We start from the raw sequence: 23,852 nt of genomic DNA, 5'->3' as shown, positions 1-23,852 counted from the left end.
AGAGGGGAATCTCCTCAACCACCACCGACGGCAGCCATTTTGCGCCAGAACGCCAACCACATACCAGCTTACTGGTGGAGAGGAGACAAAGTGATGACGCCAGTAAGAATATATGGGGATGATTAGGACGGAGGCCATGATAGACAGAGGCCAAAGGGCAAATTTGGGATTTTTAATGACCACAGAGAGTCAGGGCCTCGGTTTAACGTCTCATCCGAAGGATGGTGCTTGTTACAGTATAGTGTCCCCATCACTTTACTGGGGCATTAGGACCCACACAGACTACAGGGTGAGCAACCTCCCTGCTGGCCTCACTAACACCTCTTCCAATACCAACCTAGTTTTCCCAGGAATCTCCTATCCAGGTACTGACCAGGCTCGACCCTGCTTGGCTTCAGTGGGCAACCAGTCTTGGGCTACAGGGTGATATGGCTGCTGGCATATCCGATTTGACCTTCCATTTCTAGTGTGATGAATTAGCCATATCAACCACATTGTTAAAAATTTCTTTCTTGACTCTTTTGCCATAGAATAGCATAATATTACTCTTTTCAAAACAATACTTTTTTTACAGAATCAAGTAACACATGTTGATTTTTTTTCACTTTTCCTTTTTTATTAGCATTGATTTGATGTCACAATGCAAATAAAACAAGACATTACAACAACAACAACAAAAACTAATTTCACTTACGCCTGTGACATTATGAAACTGTGGGTTCTGTAGGTAAGATACAGGAGATAAATACATACAGATCACAAAATCCATCTCTTAGCTCAGTTATTTATATACTTCACTGCCAGTGATGTTGTACCTGTTGATGGCTTTCTTTTTTTAATCTTTGAGCTCCCAGATTAGTTTTAAGAGTTAACCCTTTGTTACATAGCCTTGAAGAATACATTTTCATGGCCAAAGTACAGGAACTCTGCTTCTGTTCACAGCTCAAAAACATTATTGCATCCACACACACACACACACACACACACACACACACACACACACACACACACACACACACACACACACAGAAAACAACTTTCCATGGATAATAATAGTATGCATCATGTTTCCTAACAAGGGAACAAAGATCAGGTACATGCCTCAGTTAGTGCTGTGATAACAAATTCATACACTGATAAAAAGTTCAAATATTGACCTCTCATGTCAGGTTACATAATGATCAGTTTTATGCAAAGAACAACAATGCATATTAAATATTTGAGCACATTTCAATTAATAAATGAAATTACTCATTAATTTTAAAATATATACAAGTTACTCTGTTCAAATGAATTCTGCTAAAACACGATTCCTGTTCAATTCAGTTTTGTCTGATGGTGTTGATGAAGAAGAGGTTGACGATATAGGTGTCAGTGTCACACTGTACAGATTGGCAACGAAAGTCTCCCATCCTCGACGGAAAGCTCTGTCCACGGCCTAAAAGTGAAATAAATGATCAAGTCAATTTATCTCAGAAAACAATATCCTTTATATAATATGAACATGCATCTTAAAAGTTTGTTCACTGGGTCATTGCTCTGAATGAAAGAATGTGCCCTTATTGGCTAAACTAAAATACATGGAATGTAGATGAAGTGACAGGCTCGTTTGGTTATTTGCAGACATTCCTCCAAACAAGGTCACCTTGCATATGACTGAAAAGAGTTTTTGTTCTTGTATTGCTTGCTTCTTTCCTCTGACCAGGTGCAAACAGAAAACGGATAGTGACGTAAGTTAACAGATGGATCAAGAAACTGACTAGGCCTAATAAAACAGGGGGGTGGGGGACGGATATACATGAAGCTATTAGTGCTAGGGTGGACCATAACCATGCTATAGGCTATTAAAGCAAATATAAACATTCATGGGGTGATCAGACTGCTTATTTCAGCACAATTCAGAAAAAGGAACTTTAGCCCAGATGCCTCTCCAAAACATTTTCACTCTCCAAACCAGATTGGTTCAGAATAACCATGACCCTGCCTACTCAACTCGAGTGACGGAAAAAGCTATCCAATATGTGGCCTTAACTGGGGTCTAACAACAATAGGCTAACAAACAAACAAAAATATGGAAACATATATTTTTTAATATTTATAAAATAGTGAGCAAACGCATGATTTATATATTTATCTAGGCTACACGTTGTTATGCACAGCCAATCATTAACCATAACTTTAAGTCTCACCTTGTTGTGTTTGATTCAATAACAAGAACCGACTCATTAGAGTCATTTGTTCGATGTAGGCTACACTCTCTACTACGCTGGTTGCGTGCATGTTTTTATTCACTAAAAAGAACCGGTGTCGCGGCGCCGCTGAACAAGAACTCAGTCAGGGTATTTTATTAGCCTACGGTATTCCGTCCGCATCGGAGAATGAACGTGAGAACCGCTAACGAAACGAACCCGTCCCGAACGTCATTCAGTACCGGTTCTTTATTCAGAGCAAGTTCCCAATAGCCTACAGCTAAATCTTACCTTGCGATAATTCTTGAGAGTGTTTCTCTTTACAATTTCCATTGCCTCTCCTTTCAATCTGCCTTCTGTTTTTTCTTTTCTTGCGTCATCCATTTCCCCGTCTCCTTCTTTCTTTCCTGATATTAGAATCTGGTCATCAGCGTGTTCCCTCATAGAGAAATGGACCAGTGTTGATTCTGGTACTCCGTTGTTTTCCAGGGTTTGGGTTGCTGGTGGCACCTCTGGGTTTAGATCTACAGAGGTGGATTTGTTGGTCTCATTACCCAGTTGTTTGTCTGATGTAAATTTGTCATATTTTGCCTTCCTGGAGCTCATCCTGCTCCAGCGGCGACTTAGTCTGCTGGGCTTTCTCTTCAGTAAAGTGGTCCCATCATCATCCATCATACCCTGGTTGAAATCAACCACATGGTCATCCTCTTCTATCCAGCCTGGAACTGACCCATTGTCTTGGCTGCTCCTGTTCAAGGCTCCTATCTGCTCTTCTGTGGGTGTGGGTTCTCCCGCCATCTGTACATCGTCTCCAAACATCTCATCCAAGCGCCCATAGAATCCATTAGCCTTGTCCAGGAAAGGAGGAGAACGAGGGGCCTTGTTCTTTTTGGAGCTTTTGCCGATAGTCATGGTCTTGAGAGATGGTAATCCAGTCTTTGCAATCTAAAGAGGAAGGAAGGAAGAAGGAAACATGTGACTTTGACGTGGTCATCTGTTGAAAATGTTGGGAAGAGATCAGACAAATATTTGTCATGGAGAATTTACATTAAATTGTTCCACAACATTCCTTACATAATCAAACAAAAGAAGAAGAGGAAGAAGAGCAGCAGGCTTCCTCGAGGATACTGTCGAAATGAAGTCTACATGGCCTAAGGTTTATCTTTCCCCTCCATCCCACTGTAATGTGTGTTAATCAGTCATGTCATCATAGACACACTGTTCAAAGTTCATTCTGTGTGTATACAGCGTATCAGTAAGTTCCTATTTAGGGACAGTGTGTCTCCTAAACCAACAGACTACCCTCTGCTTTATGACTTTTTGATAAGATGAGCTCAAGTCTGTCATTGACTTTGACTCCAGTTGGTTGTGCTGGAACTGCAGCTGGTGCCAAGACAGATGACTCAATATCACTCACAAATATGTCATACTGCACAGAGATTTAAAGTCATTATTGCATGTTTTTAATATTATTCATATAGGCCTATTCAAAAGAAATGGACTGAGATAAAGAGCTATTAATATTTGACCAGAAAACTTTTAGTAAAGCCTTTAACTTACATACAGTATGTCAAAAATGGGAACTAACAGTTTTCCAGATATATGCAATACTTGATATATAAATCAAGCAAATATTTACAGGCCGTGCTGAAGACTTCAACTCTTTGGAAAAGGTGCTATTTTCCCATATTCTCAATGCTGATTTGAAGATTTGAAGTCAAGCTGTTTTTACTAAAAGCTTTTTCTGTTTAGAAGAAAGGGAACTGACTAACTTCAGCGTTCAGACTTAACCATGTCAGGGTATATAATTTGGTATTATAAACTATAGTTTACACATAAAAAAGAAAAATCTGTATTTTCCTATACATAAAATTTCTTCTTTTTCTTATTCTAATGTGTAAACTATCATTCACCCTATCCCAAGCTCAAGGTTGCTTCACAATAAGCTTAACCCATTCATACATTTAAAGAAAAAGAAACATACATAAAATGACAGAAAAAACTGATTAACAGCAGTAAAAATACACATAACACAAGCGCATTCAAGTTTGAACGACTTACCTGCTGGCTGTGTTCGCGTGACTCTTCTCTCACTCGCTCTTTGTGTTCTGGGCACAACTCACCTTAATCTGACACACACAATCGTCACACTGTCTGAACCTGTCATCATTCAAGCACATTAATTCCTCCCTCCCTCTCTCTCTCTCTCTCTCTCTCTGTTTCATTTAATTAACTGAAGAAGGGAAGCAGCCTTGAACTGAAGAAGGGAAGCAGCCTACAAAAACTACAAAATAAGTATCAGCCAACTAAGACCTAAATACACAAACAGTATCAAACTTTTACTCCATAAGTTGTAAAGTTGTAAGCATAAGTGTTGCCAAGAACCATTATCAGAGGTACTGACTCACCTGAGCAGGACTCTTAAATGTGTTTTTGGGGATTATTCACTGGGTGGGAACATGATGCACGGTCAGGGATTTTCATTTCCAAAAGGAATACTAATCCACTAAGAACACACTCATTACACATATTACCAAATGTTCTTGCTTATGTTTTTCCCTCAAAAAATGATGTTGAAATAAATAAACTGAGTAAAATAGGGCCAAGGGACCTCAAAATACAAAAGTAACTGATGGAAAGAGAATGAATATATGCCTGGAAACATTAGGTGTGGCATTTAAGACTAAGTGACTCCTACAAGGTAATACTTAAGAAAGTGCATGTAGACTTGGGTATTCACATATAATTGTACGTCGGAGTGATGTCTAAATCTATCTTTGGATCTCGTGTTCTTTAAAAGTAGTCGTTTGAAGAATCATCTATCTTTGTGCTTACAGACAGAAAACTGAAGAAGAGTTAACGTCATTGCCCGGTGGTAATGACCCCCGAGGATATATAGAGAAACAGCTGTTTCACAGATGTGATTTCACTTGAGTGTTTGGTTAAGAGGGCACATGTTGCTGTAGTACTGTTGAATCATTGTAGAGGGAGTTTACTGCCTGCTTATTCAATCCTTCTGGTTTCTGAGGCTCACGTGGAAACATTATTCATAAATAATGATAAAGCTGGTGAAAGACAGCAAACTCATAAAAAGTTTAGGATGAATTTGTTTCAAAAACATCTGAGATAAATGCCTGAGAAAAATATCTTCTTTTGTTTACAGCGAGAGTCATGACATAACAGGTGGTGCTTGAACATCAAGCTAACACGTGATGCTTCAAGGGGCTTTGACATCAGGGTTGTTCACCATTCAGAAATGAATTGAGTAGCAAATTAATTCTGTTTGCTACTGCTAGTCACAAACAGAATGCAGAAGTGAAATTTGAGGTAGATTAACTTAAATTAAGTCAAGATAAACTTTGAATGATGGCTTGACAGAGTCTTCATTGAAGAGTTATAAGCCATGAACCAAATCAGCTACGAGATGAATCATAACATTGCGAACTTTGATTAAAGGTTGGGTAGGCAATTTTAATACATATATTGACAGGGAGGTAGGACATTGCATCTTTGCATTTAGACCGAATTCAATGATTGGACAAACATTTCATGGTCCTACGCCTTCCACAGACCAGATATATACATATAAATACATTTACACCACTTAACTTTGTGATTGCTATCAGGATGTGAAGAGACTCTCAACCAGCATAACAAAAGAAAATTCTAGAACAAATCACTAAAAAGAATTTGGAAATAAATGTTGCAAAATGTGCATATATACAAATATTTAGATAGTTTAAGAATGTAGGGAGACTATTATATAATTTGCTGTGCTTCATGGGAGTTGGTGTGCGCTAAAGAGTTCAGTTTGCGTGTTGCGACTCTTTGATTGTGGAGATTTCTTTGCAGTAAAGAAGTTTTTCACCAGGAATTCTGCTGTTAAACATGAATATTTAAAATAAGCTGAAATAATGCAGGCTGATTGCTTCAACAAAAGCATATACAATAGATGAACAACCTTGTGGTTTAGGGTAGAACTGTCTTTAATAGTTTATTAGTTATCGTTAAATATCAATTCCCCTACACAGAAAGTGAAAGGGACCAAACTGTTGCACTATATTCAACTTCCTGTGAAGTGACCAACTCATGAATTGGAAGGGAGTCAATACTTTAATTCAGAAATTTTCACATCTTGATTGACATATTTACATTCTTACATTTGGATTCAGTAAAACAGGTAGACCTCTAAAGCACAGAACAGAAACCTTTCCCAGCACATGGAATGACGAACTGTTCAGAAACTGAATTTATCTGCTTCATTCTGCTATCTACAGTTTTTACATCACCACCAGTATGATTGAAATGTTATCACATTCTTTAACTGTTTTCACTCTTCGTTGTTTCACAGGGTCAAGTGACATCATCTGTACTTTACACCATGTCTCCTGAAGCTTTACCATTGCCACGTATACAACATGCCACTGGATTAAAGATAATCACACCATTGTGATTCAAGAGATTATTAATGGCATAAATAGACACCATATCTGACCTTTTTATATATATCCTCCACTTTTCAGTGAAAAAAGTCTTTATTATCAAGACATAAGACAAGTACACCTAAAGAGACAAAGACATGGACAGCATAGACATAATGAGTTCATATTATAATAAATATATTTCAAGCAAACCTCACATTTCTAATCTATAAATACAAGCTCATCATCTTAATGATTGATACCATATGTACAATTCCCTTTAAATATTGTTCAAGTGAACAGGTGATTAGGATGGTTTATGGGGTGCATGATGAATTATAACAATCCTTTTCCTTTTAAGCTGCAGGTTTCTTTGTGTCCCTGCATTCCCCTGCACTCATCACCTCATGTCTTTGGTGTGCGGCCCAGAAATCACACTTACAGTAGTGTCTTCAGTACATTACAATTTACCTCTTGCCATTTAAATAAGAGAATCTGTTTGGCACAATGGAAGCGTGGATGTTTGGTAAAGTTCAGGCATGTTCTGAGGAGGTGGTGCTCACACCTCCACATCCGGATCTGAACCCAACCCTTGCTTCTGCAAAGCGTCTTCCCTCTTCATCTTTGGCTTCTCAGTTCGGGTGTGCCACACCAGCACCTGAGCAAGAGGAAAATCATTTCAATAGTACGTAAAGGAATAGTTGACCCATTCCAAAAGGGGTTGGGAAAAATTCAGATTTTAAGAATTGGCTCACTTTTAATTTGAGTTGGAATTTAAAATGAATTCTCCACACATAAATTTGAATTGGAAAAAGTGTCAATCCCTGAATAACAATTCAGAGAAGCAGGTCATGGGATTCAGAAATTGAATTGGAATTTAAAAAGAATTCTTAATTTATTTACATATGTACAACCCTGATTCCAACAAAAGTGGATTTCTTCCCTTCTGCTCTTGAATCTCATTTAGGTTTGTGCATGTCACATGACTGACCATGATGTAGTTACTAAATATACTAGAACTATTTAAAAACATATCCGGAATCTAACTGTTGCACTGTTATTCAACTTCCTGTGAGGAACTCATGAATTGAAAGGGAGCCAATACTTTATTTTTTGTTGATTTAAATCAAATTAAATCTAAATATTAGATGAAAAATGTAAACTACATGAAAATTAGAAATGTGTCCTTGGCAGCTAACTGAAATAAGTGATAAAATTACTAAACTAAAACTAAAACAGAAATACAAATAAATGTATACTATTCAGAAATGAAAAAAATGATAAAAATGACAAAAACAAATGTATAACAGCTAATAAACAGAATCCTCAAAAACAAAATAGCCATAAAATAAGATGATATGCAGCAATGCTGGTTAATCTCCAAACACTAGGTGCAGAATAAAGGATATACCTTGGAGCACAAGTCTGCTTTGGGTTCAAGGTCGTCCATAGTAACCAGGTGTTGGAGGAAACTACTTTCAAGGAAGCCCATCTGAGCATCACCGTCAAACCGTGCTTCGGGATTGGTCATTACCAACCTCAGGGACACTGCAAAACCAGCCATGTCCATGGGGAAAGGGCGATTGGGGCGCCAGCCAGTGTGGAAACGCACAACCTTCCCATCCTCCACCACGGGCCGCTCAAATTTCATCCCGCCCACCAGACCCACGGGCCACACAGAGACACGGTATGTGTACCGCATCTGGGGATGATAGGAAGAAGAGTGTGAATGGAAAAGAAGTATGATATAGACAACAAAAAAACAAATCAGGAGGCCTTGTGTCCATAGGCAAAGACTATGTACAGACCCAACATGGTTTTGAGAAGGGTTGGTGTAATTGAGACTCCAAAAGAAAACATCTGTTACACCTTTTTACACCTGAAGCACAGCTCCACCTGGAGGTTTAACCTGTAAACACCCATTAAATTACTTGAGATGATCCCAAGTTCAGCTGTCATTGAAATTCTCCAAACCATTAAAATACAATCTGGAACAAACTTTCACATCTGGAGAAGTTTTGCATCTAAATCTACTAATAAAAACTTTATTAGTACCATTTTCTACATATAAGAATAATAGAATTAATTAAAACGTCATTACGATCTTTTAAATAACACATGGAAGTACAGGAACTATGTAGTGATACAAATTTTTGTTCATTATTTATTTATTTGTTTGTTAAAAAATATATATTTTTAAAACATTATAAAGAAAATTATAGTAGAAATAGTTTAGATATTCCGACAAAACTTGAGAAACCCGATCTCTTTTTAAAAGAAATGAATACTTTTATTCAGTACAGATGCATTAAACATCTTTATTATGTTACAAAAGATTTCTATTTCAAATACATTTTTCTTTTGAACTTTGTTAACCAAAGAATCCTTGAAAAAATGTATTACAGTTTCCAAAAAAAATATGAATCACTGTTTGTTTTCAACATTGATGATAATAAGAATGTTTCTTGAGCACTAAATCAGCATATTAGGATCATGTGACACTGAAGACTGGAGTAATGATGCTGAAAAATCCAGCTTAACCATCACAGGAATTAATTACATTTTAAAACATGTATTATTAAATTGTAATAATATTTCACAATATCACCTTGGTGAGCATAACAGACTGTCAAAAACATTGAAAACTGTTGCCGACCCCAAACTGTTTAACGGTAGTATATATTTAACCATTAAAACACCTCACCTCTTCAAAAAGCTGCAGGCTGTACGTGTTGTCATCATCGGCAAAGTACACCACAGCCTCCTCGAGGGCAGCCGCTTCCTTTCCCTCAGCAGCAGCACCCATCTCTCTGAGCCAGCGTAAACCCTCGTTCCTCTGCTCAGCTCCCCGAGGCTTCAGCCAGCTGGGATCCCCTTCCTGGAGCTTCCTGTCCTTGGGGGTCAGCTTGTGCAGGTGGGTGTAGGTCAGGCCAGATGCGGCCAGGAAGTCTGTGACGAGCGGAGTTGGCTGGGGAGCGTCCTCCACCACGATCCAGTGGAGCTGAGGAACATGGAGGAAGGTGAGAGACAAACGAGTGAGCTCAGCTTTCTGCACCAGTCTGGAGAGAGGATGAAGAGGGAGAAAGAGAGAGATTAAATTCTGTGCAGTTTAGGGTGACACTTTCCTCAAATGATTTTTTTATTCTTATCCACAAAACATGCAAACTTCATTAAAACTCATTTTGGAGATATTTTAAAGGGATAGCTCACCCCAAAATCACCCTCAAGTTGTTCCAAACCTGTATGAGTTTCTTTCTTCTGTTGAACACAAAAATTTTTTTTTCCTACTATGGAAATCAATAGGTGCCGTCAACTGTCTGGTTACCGACATGCTTTAAAATATATTATTTTGTGTTCAACAGAAGAAAGAAACTCATACAGGTTTGGAACAACTTGAGGATAAGTAATGACAAAATGTAAATTTTGGGGTGAACTATCCCTTTAATGCATGAAGGGCCATTCAGAACGCATTTGTGGATTGCAAGAATGTGAGATGCAGGGTAGTGAAGTAAAAACAGCAAGTTCTAGAGACGTTTTTTAAAAAGTTGAACTTCTTTTAACTTGAACACTACGTTTTTTGAATGCGTGTCATTAGCGAGGTATTGAAAGAAACACGAGACACAAAAGCGACAATGGTCAAACGCGTCAGTCTAGCGCATGTTTACATAGAAATAAAATGGAAAAGAATGAAAAAACGTGTTCTGTGTGAACGCTCCCTAAGAATGTTCATCATGTATCTGTATACAGTATTTGCATACTGCAAAGCTTAGGGGCTGTTCACACAGAATGCACTTTTGCTATGAAAAATATGAGCAGTGGAACATGAGCACTGACTCATTTCCATAACTGGCTCTTTTTAACAGTAGGTTGCAAAAAATCGGTTCAAAACGATTCTTTATGTCATGGCGTAAGCATCATATAGTTGGTAAAGTTTAGGACGTCTCTGATGTAGCATTTCAAATAGTAGTGCCAAATTTACACTGCAAAGGTGGCACAGAAGTGCTTCTGAAGTGGTAGTTAGGTGTCTTTCCACAGACTGTTTAATGCTGCTCAGAGGTGGCATTGATGCATTTTACACAGCAATAACGGAATAAACAGTATATAAACGGTATAATACTAGGGGTTGAGGTGGGTCAGAGCAGGCATCATTTAGTCTTGCTTTTATCCGGCATTGCGTCTTTACACTGAATTTTGAGCAGGCACAGACCAGCCTTAACTCGGCTGTGTAAAGACACCTTGACAGTCCCAAAAACACTCTTCTATTGATGCCTTGCCAGCTTTTATATGTCCTTCAGTAAAACTAGTTGACAGGAATGAATGACATGCCTGCATACTTGTAATCTTGAAACAGCCGCCTACATACCTTGCATATGTGGGTGTTATCACATAAATTTTGGGCACATCAGTTTTCTTCAGCTCTGATGTTTTTATGTGTTCCTGCAGCTTCTGAAGCTCCGTTCGCAGATGAGAGATCTGCTGATCTTTAGACATGCCATGATCTCTACAGTCACAGCGCTGACCTGCAGAGAAGATTCACTGTCATGGTTAACAATGGCTGATTCAAGGCCGAATGAACAAGGTAATGATGATAGTGATTCCAGTCTTACCCAACTGCATCAGCGCATAGATGAGTCCTAGCAGTGACACCATGAAGTACATGACAAACACAGTCTTCAGCTTCAGCCTCATTCTCATGATGACCTGCTGATGCAGAAATCAAGACTGACGGAGAAAGGGCGATGAAACCGGTGATCATGAAGACAGCCCATGTGAATGCATCATAACAACCAAGACTACAGCTGGCGAAAAAAAAAAATAGAGATGGTTTGCAGCTTCCCAAATACTTCCAGTGAAAATAAAATCAGATATCAATTTCAGTATATATGAATTTACGGTAACAACTAATGTAGTTTAATAAATTACGCTCAATGATGTGCATTAAGGTAAAGTTGAGATGAATAAATCCTTTCCGGTCGCTTCATTTTGTGTATTACAGGCAGCGATGTGCGTCTCTATGCATACTAGACAAGCGCAATATGATGTACAGCGATCCCATTCATCCACTGCGCAGTACCAACAACTTCCGCTCTGAATGTGTAACACGGTAAATTATCTCCTGAAGCATGGAAATAAACCATAGTTCCGCCCTCTAACTTTTGTTCCAAGGACGTTAAACCTTTATCCATTTATAAGAAAAACTCCAGTGAGTGAAATAGCAGATTCACTTTTTTTGTATTATGATCTATTGTGAAAAAATGTAAAAGGTAAAACCTTTAAAACACAAAGTGCATTTCATCATTATCATATCCACCATGAATATACTGATTTTGAAATGTCATTGTAGTGATTAAAAGATATCCAAGGGTCTGACTTAGCTGATTACATTTCTATTTAATAATAAAATACTCTTAATTTATTCCAACAACTTTCACATGAGCATTTATTGCTTATTCAGGCGGAAAGAACTTACATGCATCTTACTGTTTTATTGTAGCTATCAAAAAAAATGCAGCCTAGATGAGCATAAGAGACTTCTTTCAAAACCACCATAAAAATCTTATCCACCCCAAACTTTTGAATTGGTAGAGTATATTTCTCAAATCCGTTACTTAAATATATTTTTTAATTTCTAATGTAAAATTTGAAATAGTGCCATAACCAAACATTCCTTAAAATAAGCATGAGGATGCTTTTTCTCTCTTGAAGTTCAAAGGACTCAAACAACAAAGCAGCCTTTCTTAATAAAACTGAGGGTGGGGATTTGGTTATTAAGAGTCTCAGCTGATAACAGTGTCTATCAGTTTTCCCCCAACTAAAATCAATAGTTAAGAACAGCTTTTTAAAGACACATTTGAAACGCAGTAAAACAAATCAGTCCACCAAATATCAAGAAGTCAAACAAGATTCCTTTATTTGTTGCATACAAATCAAACGCGTAACAAAGCTGGAATGACCTTTCGTTTCAGTTCAACAGGAGAGCACAAGACAGGAACACTCATCTCTCAAACTGTTAAGTGTTGTATATCATTTTCCAATGTTTTTGAAGGCAAATAAAATGTACATGGCAAACAGATTATATACAGTGAAGAAAAAAATGGAAATATACAGTAATGACATGATAAAAGAATGTTATGATAAAAAAGTAAAATGAAAGTATATATCTACCATAGCTAACATGCCAACCTCTTTATCAAATCAAACATCAACATAATCCTCATCCATCAGTTCCCTAATATAGCTGTTATAAAACATTTTGTTGAATGACCTGAGACAGTCTAAGTGATTACGAATTATAAACAGTACAGACTGTAGTTTTCATATTCTTGAAGTGAGAAGCAAACTTCCACTTTTAGTTAAAATACATTTACCCTGAAAAGTGGTATAGAGTAAAATGGCTGTAATAACCACTGTGACCAACACCTGCATTCACTCAACGGACGATGAGTGAGGGAAACTTTCTGAAAAAACAACAAGAAAAAAGCAGGCTTTTTTCGGATGACCCTCACCATGCTGATACCTGAGGTGAGAGAAGTCACATTTGGCTCACAGTGGCTTTTACCGCTATTTTTTGTCATTCAAACCTTTATGTAACTGAGAAAAGCATACTATCGCTTATTACGTGAAATGCTGGATGAGCTTTTTTAAGTTAAAAACCAAGAGCAAGCATAGAGGGGGTTTCATTGATGAATATGGGCAGGAGAGTCTGTTTTAAGGGCTTTCTAAGAGGGGATTGTGGGTGATGGGATGTGGGGAATGAGGATGAGGAAGCTCTGAAAGAACACATGAAGGCTTGCTTTTAATGGCAGCAGCCTCCACAGTGGCCGCCCCCATGCGCATGCCCCGACACGTCGCCATATTTTGTTCTCCGGCTCAGAATCTCATAGGAGCAATCTTCTCCACAGCAACCGGACATACTGGGTGACGTTTCGTCAATCTCAAACCTGAAAGAAAGAGGGCAGCCATTGGTGAATCCATATTTTAACACTGAATAAGCATTGCAGATTTTTTCAGTAGTTGGCTAGGCACTTGTTGCTATGGCAACTGCTGTCATCCAGTGTTTGGTCTATCACAGAGGCCTGTATAAAAATCTGCATTCAGAGGAGGAACAGGAATTTCATTGTGAGGAAGTGTTGAATGTGTTTTAGTCCAGAAGGACAGGACTTACTGTAAAGCCTCCCTAAAGAACTGGTAAGCCCCATGATTGTGTTTAAATACAGTCAGCATGACCTTTTTCATTTGCGTGCTGAGGAAAGAGAGTGAATTATGAGTTTTGGTAAAAGTGCTACATAGGAATAAATTCTTGGAGTGCTGTGTCTGTTGTGGTACCTGTTGGCGATAAGCTGAAGGATTTGGATGAGAAATTTCCCCAGGCCTTTCCGTCTGACTTTACTCTCCAGTTGGACTTCATAACTGAGGAAACATAATTCGAATCAGTCAGAAACAAACAGCAATCACTGAGGTCATGTGTCTTACATGACTCAGAGAATCAGTGAAGTCGCACGTTGCAAAAATAACAATCGAGACAGAAGCCCTCCCACACACTCACAAAAACAATATGTGCAATGATAAATGGACAGACATGCACAATACATCAATAAGCTGATAATTGTTTTCATGTTAAGGACAATAACTGATTAATTCAATCCTATTTTGTCTAAAATGTTAAATAAAACAAAAAAATGAAATCAATACTTTTAAATGATGTTAATTTTGGCATAACAGTATAATATACTGTCGGGAAAATGGATATAATTTTTTTAGATTTTCTAAAAAATGTTATTAGTGTTTGCACCTAGTATTAAGAAAGTTTTCATCAATCCGATCACAAGTGGACGTTGCTAAATACAGGTGTAAACGGGGTCTAAAGTAGCGGCTCCTGGCCGTTAAAGCGTAACTCTCGCCAAAATTCAACCTAGGGTCTTTTTGTGAATCTAACCGAGGCAAACTTTCGTTTAAAAGCATAATTAGGATGGAAACGCCACTTTTAAGATTGACTGCATTTTCATTTTCCGTCAAATTGCCTTTTGAATGGGAGTGCTAGGGGCACTACTATGATAGCATCAAAATCGCTATTTTTAAAACACTAAGAAGGCTCGACACAACATGAAACTTTGCTCGAAGTATCATCAGGGGCTCTACACATGAACTCGAGTAGTGAGAACATTGTTTGTGTACACAGAGTTTACTAAAAAGAAAGGTTTTGAACAACTCACTGTAGCTGTTGTTGTTTCCGGCCGCCGGGATTTTGTCAGTCAAAAATAGTCGATCTCCGAATGCGAATGAACTGACTCCATAGGAGGAAATGTCATGAAGTTGTAATTTCAATGAAAAGCATGATAACTTAGCCACTTAATTTTACAACATGCTGAGCTTTGGGTAATCAAAATTACATTACTACTGTCCTTTATTGGCATCATGGGAATCTTGGTCAGTCGTCCAAGATTGTTGGGCTCAGCATGAGCAATAATAAGTACAGCCATCCCCCATCCCCCACCCATTTCAACATGACTCCTATTGTAACACATCCAGGTTAGGCTACCTGTGCAACTCACAAGACCCCCCCCCCCCCCCCCCCGCACACGTACCACATCCCATTTCTAGAAGCTGTCGTCACTAACATTTCGATAGAATATAACCAAAAGTGCATTACCTCCACTCTTTCTGCAGCAACTTGTAGGCCTACAGCTCTTGGAATAGCCTTTTTCCCTCAAAAACGATTTCTTTGGTATTCCTTTTGTTGTAGGCACCCTGAAGTCACCATCGTCAAAGTGGTCACTACAAACTCTGTAGTCCTTCTGTCTTAGCGTCTCGGTCGGCGTGTTGATGTCTACTTGCAAAACAAGCAGCCACATATTTAGCATATCCCTTGTGCACCGAAACGGCAGTCGGTGAAACGTTTCTGGGATGTTTCTTCTCATCTTCTTACACCCAGGAAAAGCACAAAAACAAACCATCTTGATTTACACAAAAAAAAAAACGATGAACGCCTGTCTCCTGCAAGGCTCCTGCATTCTAACCTCACTCACGTAATCCGCCAACAAAGCTTCACGCGAGAGTTTACGTCAGCTAAGATTACATTATTTAGACTGATATATTGAATGAAACCCCTTGTTTATTATTATTATTTGAATAGATATTGCCATGAGCTAAGTGGCTAAGTTATCATGCTTTTCATTGAAATTACAACTTCATGACATTTCCTCCTATGGAGTCAGTTCATTTGCATTCGGAGATCGACTATTTTTGGCTGCCAAAATCCCGGCGGCCGGAAACAACAACAGCTACAGTGAGTTGTTCAAAACCTTTTTTAGTAAACTATGTACACAAACAATGTTCTCAATGCTCGAGTTCACGTGTAGAGCCCCTGATGATACTTCGAGCAAAGTTTCATGTTGTGTCGAGCCTTCTTAGTGTTTTAAAAATAGCGATTTTGATGCTATCATAGAAGTGCCCCTAGCACTCCCATTCAAAAGGCCATTTTACCAAAAACGAAAATACAGTCAATCTTGAAAGTGCTGTATTTTCGACCCTAGGTTGCATTTTGGCGAGAGTTACGCTTTAATTTAGGTAGGGCAGATTCTTGGTCTTAGCGCTAGTTTATGATTAACATTTTGTAAGCTTTATTTCCTAATCGCTGAACACATCAGACACACTTTTGGCAGAATTCTAATGTCCTTGCGTTATTCAGCCTGAGGGTGGCGCTCTAATGATGATTGACAGCCTTTAGTACACACAACAAATGCATAGAATGCCATCTTAGAATTGCTTTAATGTAGTATTTATTGCGTCTGAATGTCGTTTTAAAATATTGCAAGGTATGTAGGAATTCCAGTGAGGAATGTCTATTCTCAGAACAAACATAAAACAAACATAAAACAAACATCAGAACTACTGTGTATAAAGGCTATTCACATGAGCAAGATTAAATTAAAGGGTTTATACTTTCATTCATTTGATACGCTACTCCACATAGGATGAACAGACATGCCAACTATTTAATAACCTGATGCAGACACATAGCTGAAGCTGAATGATAGCGTCTTGGTCTGAAGCAAGGTTCACACAAGGTAACGTGAAAATAATTGGGGCAGCCTGAAATCTCAATTACAGCACGCTGCAGTTCCACTTTTCACCACAAATTTACATTGGACATTCCGAAAACGAATTTTGTCCATTAGATCGAAAGATCTGAAAACCACCCATACACCTCTCCCTTTGAAGAAATCAGGACAGAAGTGGTTGAAAGTGGACAAAAGAGATTAAAACACCAGGGGCCTCATTTATAAAACTTTGCGTAGGATTTGCGTCAGAAGTGGCGTACGGATGAAACATAGGACGTGCGTACGCACAGAAATATTCGGATTTATAAAACCGTGCGCACGCACATCCTACGCAGTTTTCCCTTAATAAATCACAATCAATTCTAAATGTAGCGCAGCTTTTGCGGCTTCATGTCACGCCCATAGTTGCCCATAACTAGTCCGTGAAACGCCCACAAGTTAATATTCATCGATTGCGAAATCATGGCAAACACAGAGGAAAACCAAGAAACGTAACTTCACTCACGCACAAGCGTGAAGCACATGATCAGCCATTGTGCGTCATTACGCATTGTGATGGCATCATGGCATTTTATTACCATCCATTTGATTGCATCTGACAAGCTACAGATGTGTTATGAGGATGAATTGCATAACATGCTAATATTATTGCAGAACATATTTATATCTTTTTGCAAATATGTGTTAAATTGTATTTCTGTTGTAATCTTCGTTTGATTTTGTTTGTTTTACACTGCAGATCGATCAAACGGGTGTTCGTGGAGGCTGTTAATTGTAAGACTTGCTTTGTGAAGTCTTCATGTTATTTATGAGAGGCAGTATTGCCATTTCTTTTACACAACGGTCTAGTTTCACACACTTTCACGTGTTTCTTCCATCTGCCGACGGTGTCGCCATTTCTCATTTCACCCGTTTTTGTGCGTACGCCTGGGTCAGAGTTCGCGTAAAGGACCGCACATTTTCCCGTCAAGTTTGCTTTTTATAAATACCAATTATTGCGTAGAGAGCGACGTACGCCTTCTTTTGTGTGTACGCAACGTTTATAAATGAGGCCCCTGGTGTAAACGGGAATATGTCTCCCTCGTCTATTTTGATCTGACCAACCTTAATACTGGGTGTAATAAAAAGGTGTAAACACGTCCTAAGTTAGCGTTAAGCCGCGTTTCCACCGCAGAAACTTTCCCCAGGAACTAGGGACTTTGGGGTGGTAATCGGTGCGTTTCAACCACAGGAACCAGGGTCTAAATGAAGTTCCGTGTAAATATGTCCTCCGACGAAAGTCTCTGCTTGCGAGGTAGTACTTTTTCAAAGTACAGGAACTTTCAGGGGTGGGACTTGGGCGCTGAACATGGTGATTGGTTGAGTTCATGCCGCATTTTGATTGGTTGACTCCACGCAGCATTTTATTTCAACCACCATCTGTTGCGGTGCGTGCAGTAACAGTTGTTTGCTATTCGAATAAACAATGGAGTTTAAAAAATAAGACAGATGGACCGACGACGAGGTTCAGGCTTTATTAAGCTTAAATTCAGAGGATGAAATCCAGTGGGAAGCGCGAAGTAAAGTAGCGCGCAGTCCTGCGTCACCGGACTAATTTGCCTAATCTTCACGTTACTTTAGACAGCGGTGGAAACGCAGACAGCAACAGGTCTGGGGGGAAAAAAGTTCCTGCGACAAATCGTTCCGTGTTTGAAAAAACAACAACAACAACAACAACAACTCCCACCTCTATCAGCCAATAACCAAAATTGTACTAAAACATTGTGCATTGTGAGGGGCCGTTTACACAACACCGATTTCAACTAAAAACAGAAAACTTTTTGTGCGTTTTGGTCGTTTATTTACATGACAACAGCGTTTTGGGGCCTTAAACTGGTTTCAATGTTTTCAATAACCGTTACTGTCTCAGTGTAAACTACAAAAACGCAAATTTGTGCAAACCGTGACGTCATGCACGTGTGTATGACTTGTTCAGTCTATGGGCACCAAGTGTTTCTTTACAAAGTGATGTCGCCAACTATTGGCCTGGCATGAATACAAAATGTAATAATTTTCGAGGACCGTGGGAACAGGGATCGTTTTGACAACGTTGTTGTCTGTACGCGAAAAACGCGAAGGAAAAACTTTTCGGTTTTTAGTACATCGCTGTCATGTAAACGTACCCTTAATAAACTGACAGACTTTTAATAATCCTCAAAGAGAAATTCATAGCTGTCCCGTGTGATCAGTAATAATTAAAGCAACATTACCAATATAAAACCTCATCTCCACACTCCACGTCAAATCGAAAGTGGGAAAATGCTAAAGGCGTGGAGTCAGCATCAAAGGCCAGGAGATACCATGCTCTCTCGTCCTTCATCTCCTCCCTTTTCTCTCTCTCCTTCCATCCCCACTCACTCTGTTCATATCTGCCAAAACAATGGAACAACAATTCACATTTCGCAGAAGCAGCACATGTACATTTATATACTTGTTCACAGGGACATTTCTCACAAAACTGAATGTCAAAGGGACACAAAATGCTAACAGGCATCCATTAAGAAGCTATACGGGAAAGCTCAAGATGCCAGACACTAAAAATTTGACAATTAAAGCAGTATAAACAAAGGCAGTAACAATATGGGATGTTGGATTACCCCACATGTTGACTTGCTCAATACCTACAGCGTCTGCATGTTGGCTCTAGTCAACTCATAGGCCCACTCCACTGTATCTGGACTCAATGCAGCTACCCGTTTACACTCAATCACCAGGTTTAGCCTGTGACCGATTCAGACATTCACAATATTAGTATAGTATTAAAAAAAAAAATGAAATTTTTAGTTCACCAGTTTACAGGCAGACACATCTGGTAAAGGGGAAAACAAAGACAACATACCCATTTCTGTCATACTTTTTGAACACTGGCATGGCAGACAGAGGATCTTCAAGCTGTTAAAAAAGTAAAAAAAAAAAATATAGGACACACATTGCATCAATATTTCTCTATCACAAGAGCCCAAACAAACATTGCATACACAATTTTAAGGCAAGTCCACACATATTTTGAAAATGTTTCTTTTAGATGTTCTCAATTCGTCATACCTTATTGGCTGCTTCCACCTTAGCACACACTGCATCCATAGCTGCCCGTTCTTCAAGTCTTCTCTGCTTTTTCTCCTTTGCTCGGTTTGATTTTCTCTAAATGGTAACGGAAAGACATACTGTCAAACACCACCCTCAGATAAAGACTGAACAAAACCATCTGAAAAATGCATACTTCATATTACAACAAATCTGGGAAATTTCAGAGCAAATATAAACAGACATCTCATAAAGTTTTTAATAATTCTACTCTAGAGAGCAGGGTGGTTGATGGTCGGAATAATATGAATAGACATATAGTGAGTTCTGAAATGAACTGAATCAACACTGGTTTAAATTAAGCCAAATAATGGCACTATTGTTTTCTGTAGAGCTGCTTTACAGCTGAAATTGAAGTAATTTCATAATTGCTTGATTTTACAACATTAAAAAGAGTTAGTTCACCCAAAAATGAAAATTCTGTCATTAATTTCTCTCCCTCATGTTGTTCCAAACCTGTAAGACTTTCGTTCATTTTCAGAACACAAATGAAGATCTCTTTAATAAAATCTGTTGACAGTTACGCAACTGACACTTTGATGTTTCAAAAAGTTCATAAAGAGATCGTAAAACTAATCCATATGAATTGAGCGGTTCAGTCCTGAAGAGAATTGATCGCTTTATATGATGAACAGATTTAATTAAGTCTTTTATTCACATATAAACATTGATCAGCGAACATAAAAAGAAGCTCATCTGAACCTGCTTGACACGCGAGAACAAACTTCGGGAAAGCTGAAGCTCAAGCGTGCTGCGTAACGCGAGAATGAACCTCATCAGTTCTCACACATCAAGCAAACATGATTGAGCTTCCGTTCACCACAACTGATGTGTGCTTTGATGAATATTTATGTGAATAAAAGCCTAAATTCAATCTGTTCATCATATAAAGCGATCAAGTCTCTAAAGAAAATTCAGACTAAACTGCTCAATTCATATGGATTAGCTTTACAATCTTTTTTATGAACCTTTTTGAAGCATAAAATTGGTAGTTGCGCAACTGTCAACAAAGGGACAGAAACTCTCAGATTTCATCAAAATGTTGTGTTCCAAGATGAACGAAAGTCTTATGGGATTGGAAAGACATGAGGGTGAGTAATCAATGACAGAATTATCATTTTTGGGTGAACTATCCCTTTAAGACTGTTATTTTCCCGTTTATTACATTGAAGCTGCTTTGAAAGACTATTGTATAAAGCACAGTATAGAAAAATGTGACTTGACTCAAAATCTGAGACATTTGATAATCTTGGATCTTTTGTCCTGAACTTGTAGGCTTTTTGAAAAACTTAAAACAATCTGATATTAAATGGAAGTCTAAATGGATCATCAAATCAAGTACATTTTGCACAGATGGTCAGATGTTCCATTGAAGCACAAGATACTCTCGAAATGTTATTTTGAACTTGTCCAAAAAATTTGGAATTAAATGCTTATTTTATCATATTTACCCATTAATAAAAAATATTAGCTAGCAATTTACAAAATGTTTTAGTTTATTTTAGCTTTAAAAATAATTATTTCACAAAAGCTGAAAATCTCAAAATATTGTACAAATATTTATCCAGGTCAATATGCATCCATCGCAAGCAAATTGCATTTGTTTCTATCCACGTTACTTCATGGAGGTTAGTGACCCATTTGTGGACATCATAAGATAGTGGTATGTCTGTAAATGTGAAGATTTAAAGCCTGTTTAAAAAATTACAATCTATATTATCAAGAAGAGTACATATCTAGCTCGAGGAGCAGAAAGCAAGCTTTTCTTTAGCTCAAAGTATAGTAATGGCAAGAGAAGCAGGAAACAGGTGCTGAGAACACAAAGCACGTGGAGATGAACGTGGTTAATAATAGTTTTCTAAGGGCTTGACGATGGAGGGATCAGTACATAAAGTTCACTTCTGCCAGTGCCAGACAAATGTATCATTCCAACCCTACGGACCGAGCACTAGCGCTGCCGTGAAAGGTTTGATCTCGCGGTTGGTAATGGCATCATGCGAATTAAAAGCCTGTATCATGGAGCTCAAATACACCATATCTGACCAGCTCCTACTATGACTTTGATGCATCGACTGTTGGAAACTGATAATACAGGCAGTTTGATGAAAACAGCAACAGTTTGCCGTGTTACATGTATCAGTGTTATTGTGCTTAACGTTAGTGTTAAAGAAATGGCGCAGTCGACGAGGCACCTGAAATGAACCAGAAACCATTTGAGGTGGACATTTGTGTACTTAGATGGACACTACAAGAATCTAATCGGGACCAGAACATCTTTAAACCACCAAATGTTCACCACCACCCCCTCGTTATTCATGAGCTCCAGGTTTTTACCTCCAGCACACACACACACCCAACACACATGCATTCACATACACTCTTTCCGGGGATCATGATTTGCTTCCATCAGTCTTTGTTCAAATTGCCGCACACATTTATCAAAACCCAAGAAAGAGCAAAGCTAACAACATACAACATGGACATACAAACTCACCCCCATTGTGCAGATTTTATACGACCACCTTGACGCGACTATTGCACTCTAAAATGCTTTAAAGAAGTTAGAGATCAGAAGATGAGATGTGGTCTGTGGTAAAGAATGTTAAAAATGCTAACGAGCGAGCTAGTCTGATATAATACAGGAGCTCGCAGGGTTGGCAGCTTGAAAAACACTATATATATATATATATATATAGGAACTAGCGACGGCTGTTCGCTTTTATTTTTTCCTGCCAGATTCGCGCCAAGAAGCGGGGACGAAATTTCCGCGCTCTACTCTCCCTTTCTTTATCTCCTTCTCCTTTCCTCCCTCCCTCTCTTCACTCTTTTCTTTCCCTCTCAGCAACACTGGGCATTAGCCGTTGAGTCTTGGGGAAATGACGACATAGGGTTTGGGGTTAAGGGTCAAGCTCTCTCCACATGCTTCCTCATGTTGAAAAAGGTGTTTAGTAACCTAGAGCTGTAAAGATAAATTGTTGTTAATGACAAGTAATTGATATAAATGGCAGTTTTCTTTGATGATTATCGTGAATGCTGTTTTTTTTTTTGCAACCTAAAACATTCTTTCAAAAATTAGGGGATACAGGATACTTAAAAAGTCACAAAATAAATATTGTGCACAAGTTATATAAAACGTTGTTTTTAAATCACATTTGCATATTCTATTGGAATATATATATAATTATATATTCAATCACATCAAGAAGAAAGTATTCCGAATAAGCTGTAGAACAGGACAGTTCTGTGACATCTTGACTTGCTAATACAACCTGATTTACAAATGGAGAAAAATAGAAAGTGTCTTTATTTATTGTTGGCATCCATCATCTCTATCCTTTTGTTTCATGTAATACTGGCACTCCAAAACTAAAACTACATCAGTGATGTAGGCCCATTTGTTTCCTTGGAGTCTTTGTAAACTCGAGTGTAACATTTATTACCCTTTGGCACCAGCCTGTCACCCTCATTATTTCTTTTTGTCATGGCTTCATTCATAAGGAATTCCATAATCCATGCCAACTCTGAATCCTAGTTTGTGCTATTTTGTAGTGAAAGTTGCTGTTTTGTGTGTTCTATGTGCAAAGTGCATCAGTAAAACAATGCAAGATTGGGTCACAATGAAACATGGTGTCTCTATGTTTGATGATTTTTTATTTTTTGCTCGGAATGGCCACATTGGGTCATAAATGAAATGAATTAGCTTTTAATGTTAGAGAAATGCTTGGAATCATATTTATATGATAAATATATTTATTATAATGGATATATATGTTTTTAGGTGATCCACCACCTGACCAACATTGTCCTTATTAGGGAATGAAGTATTTTCAGAGGCCTATAATGACCCTACAGTACCTATTTTGTCCACAAGGGTGCACTAGTTGACAATACAGGGCAGCAACTTAAGTTGCTACTGTGGAGGAACTGCTACTGTGTGTCTCCACCTTGGAGAATTATCATGGCTTGAACTGCATCGAGTGCGTGTTTAAATACCAGTGGTGATTCATTTCAATACATCGAACACTACAGTAAACTTTGAACCTCACACATCTAGGATA

At 38.4% G+C, this 23,852-nt stretch overlaps 3 protein-coding genes across 5 annotated transcripts; all 3 read right to left on the bottom strand.

Moving 5' to 3' along the window:
* Positions 1-602: 602 nt before the first annotated feature.
* Positions 603-4,595, bottom strand: LOC311079553 (uncharacterized protein). Of its 3 annotated transcripts, none has more exons than XM_084109086.1 (3): positions 4,251-4,595; positions 2,481-3,134; positions 603-1,438 (listed from the first exon to the last, which is right to left on the bottom strand). In XM_084109086.1, the coding sequence occupies exons 2-3, from the start codon at positions 3,099-3,101 to the stop codon at positions 1,286-1,288; spliced, it is 774 nt and encodes a 257-aa protein (XP_083965212.1). In that variant the 5' UTR covers positions 3,102-3,134; positions 4,251-4,595; the 3' UTR covers positions 603-1,285. The 3 variants fall into 3 exon arrangements, with proteins under 3 accessions (XP_083965212.1, XP_083965213.1, XP_083965214.1); XM_084109087.1 differs by lacking the exon at positions 4,251-4,595 and adding an exon at positions 3,264-3,574 and having other exon boundaries at positions 626-1,438; XM_084109088.1 differs by lacking the exon at positions 4,251-4,595 and adding an exon at positions 3,237-3,337 and having other exon boundaries at positions 626-1,438.
* A 1,688-nt stretch (positions 4,596-6,283) lies between these two features.
* Positions 6,284-11,700, bottom strand: b3gat3 (beta-1,3-glucuronyltransferase 3 (glucuronosyltransferase I)). The gene is made up of 6 exons (XM_084109084.1): positions 11,534-11,700; positions 11,218-11,409; positions 10,974-11,130; positions 9,315-9,669; positions 8,022-8,312; positions 6,284-7,268 (listed from the first exon to the last, which is right to left on the bottom strand). The coding sequence occupies exons 2-6, from the start codon at positions 11,303-11,305 to the stop codon at positions 7,170-7,172; spliced, it is 990 nt and encodes a 329-aa protein (XP_083965210.1). The 5' UTR covers positions 11,306-11,409; positions 11,534-11,700; the 3' UTR covers positions 6,284-7,169.
* A 798-nt stretch (positions 11,701-12,498) lies between these two features.
* On the bottom strand, positions 12,499-22,669 carry naa40 (N-alpha-acetyltransferase 40, NatD catalytic subunit). The gene is made up of 8 exons (XM_084109089.1): positions 22,289-22,669; positions 19,756-19,851; positions 19,550-19,602; positions 19,336-19,431; positions 18,921-19,079; positions 13,937-14,020; positions 13,776-13,853; positions 12,499-13,551 (listed from the first exon to the last, which is right to left on the bottom strand). Exons 1-8 carry the CDS (start codon positions 22,292-22,294, stop codon positions 13,407-13,409), a joined length of 717 nt encoding a protein of 238 aa, XP_083965215.1. The 5' UTR covers positions 22,295-22,669; the 3' UTR covers positions 12,499-13,406.
* Between the last annotated feature and the right edge of the window lie 1,183 nt (positions 22,670-23,852).

This window comes from Abramis brama (genome assembly GCF_963993115.1).
Source record: "Abramis brama genome assembly, chromosome: 3".
NCBI classification, from domain to species: domain Eukaryota; kingdom Metazoa; phylum Chordata; class Actinopteri; order Cypriniformes; family Leuciscidae; genus Abramis; species Abramis brama.
This window is presented reverse-complemented; position numbering and strand designations above follow the sequence as displayed.

Coding starts and splice junctions, on each gene's coding strand:
- LOC311079553 (XM_084109086.1), bottom strand. CDS start 3,101: ATGACTATCGGCAAAAGCTCCAAAAAGAACAAGGCCCCTCGTTCTCCT. Junction 1,439..2,480: donor CTCTCAAGAATTATCGCAAG/GTAAGATTTAGC, acceptor TTTCACTTTTAG/GCCGTGGACAGAGCTTTCCG.
- b3gat3 (XM_084109084.1), bottom strand. CDS start 11,305: ATGAGAATGAGGCTGAAGCTGAAGACTGTGTTTGTCATGTACTTCATG. Junction 9,670..10,973: donor ATAACACCCACATATGCAAG/GTATGTAGGCGG, acceptor TCCTCTCTCCAG/ACTGGTGCAGAAAGCTGAGC. Junction 8,313..9,314: donor GCCTGCAGCTTTTTGAAGAG/GTGAGGTGTTTT, acceptor TATCATCCCCAG/ATGCGGTACACATACCGTGT.
- naa40 (XM_084109089.1), bottom strand. Junction 19,432..19,549: donor AAAAAGTATGACAGAAATGG/GTATGTTGTCTT, acceptor AATCGGTCACAG/GCTAAACCTGGTGATTGAGT. Junction 19,080..19,335: donor AGAGCCAACATGCAGACGCT/GTAGGTATTGAG, acceptor TTGTTTTGGCAG/ATATGAACAGAGTGAGTGGG.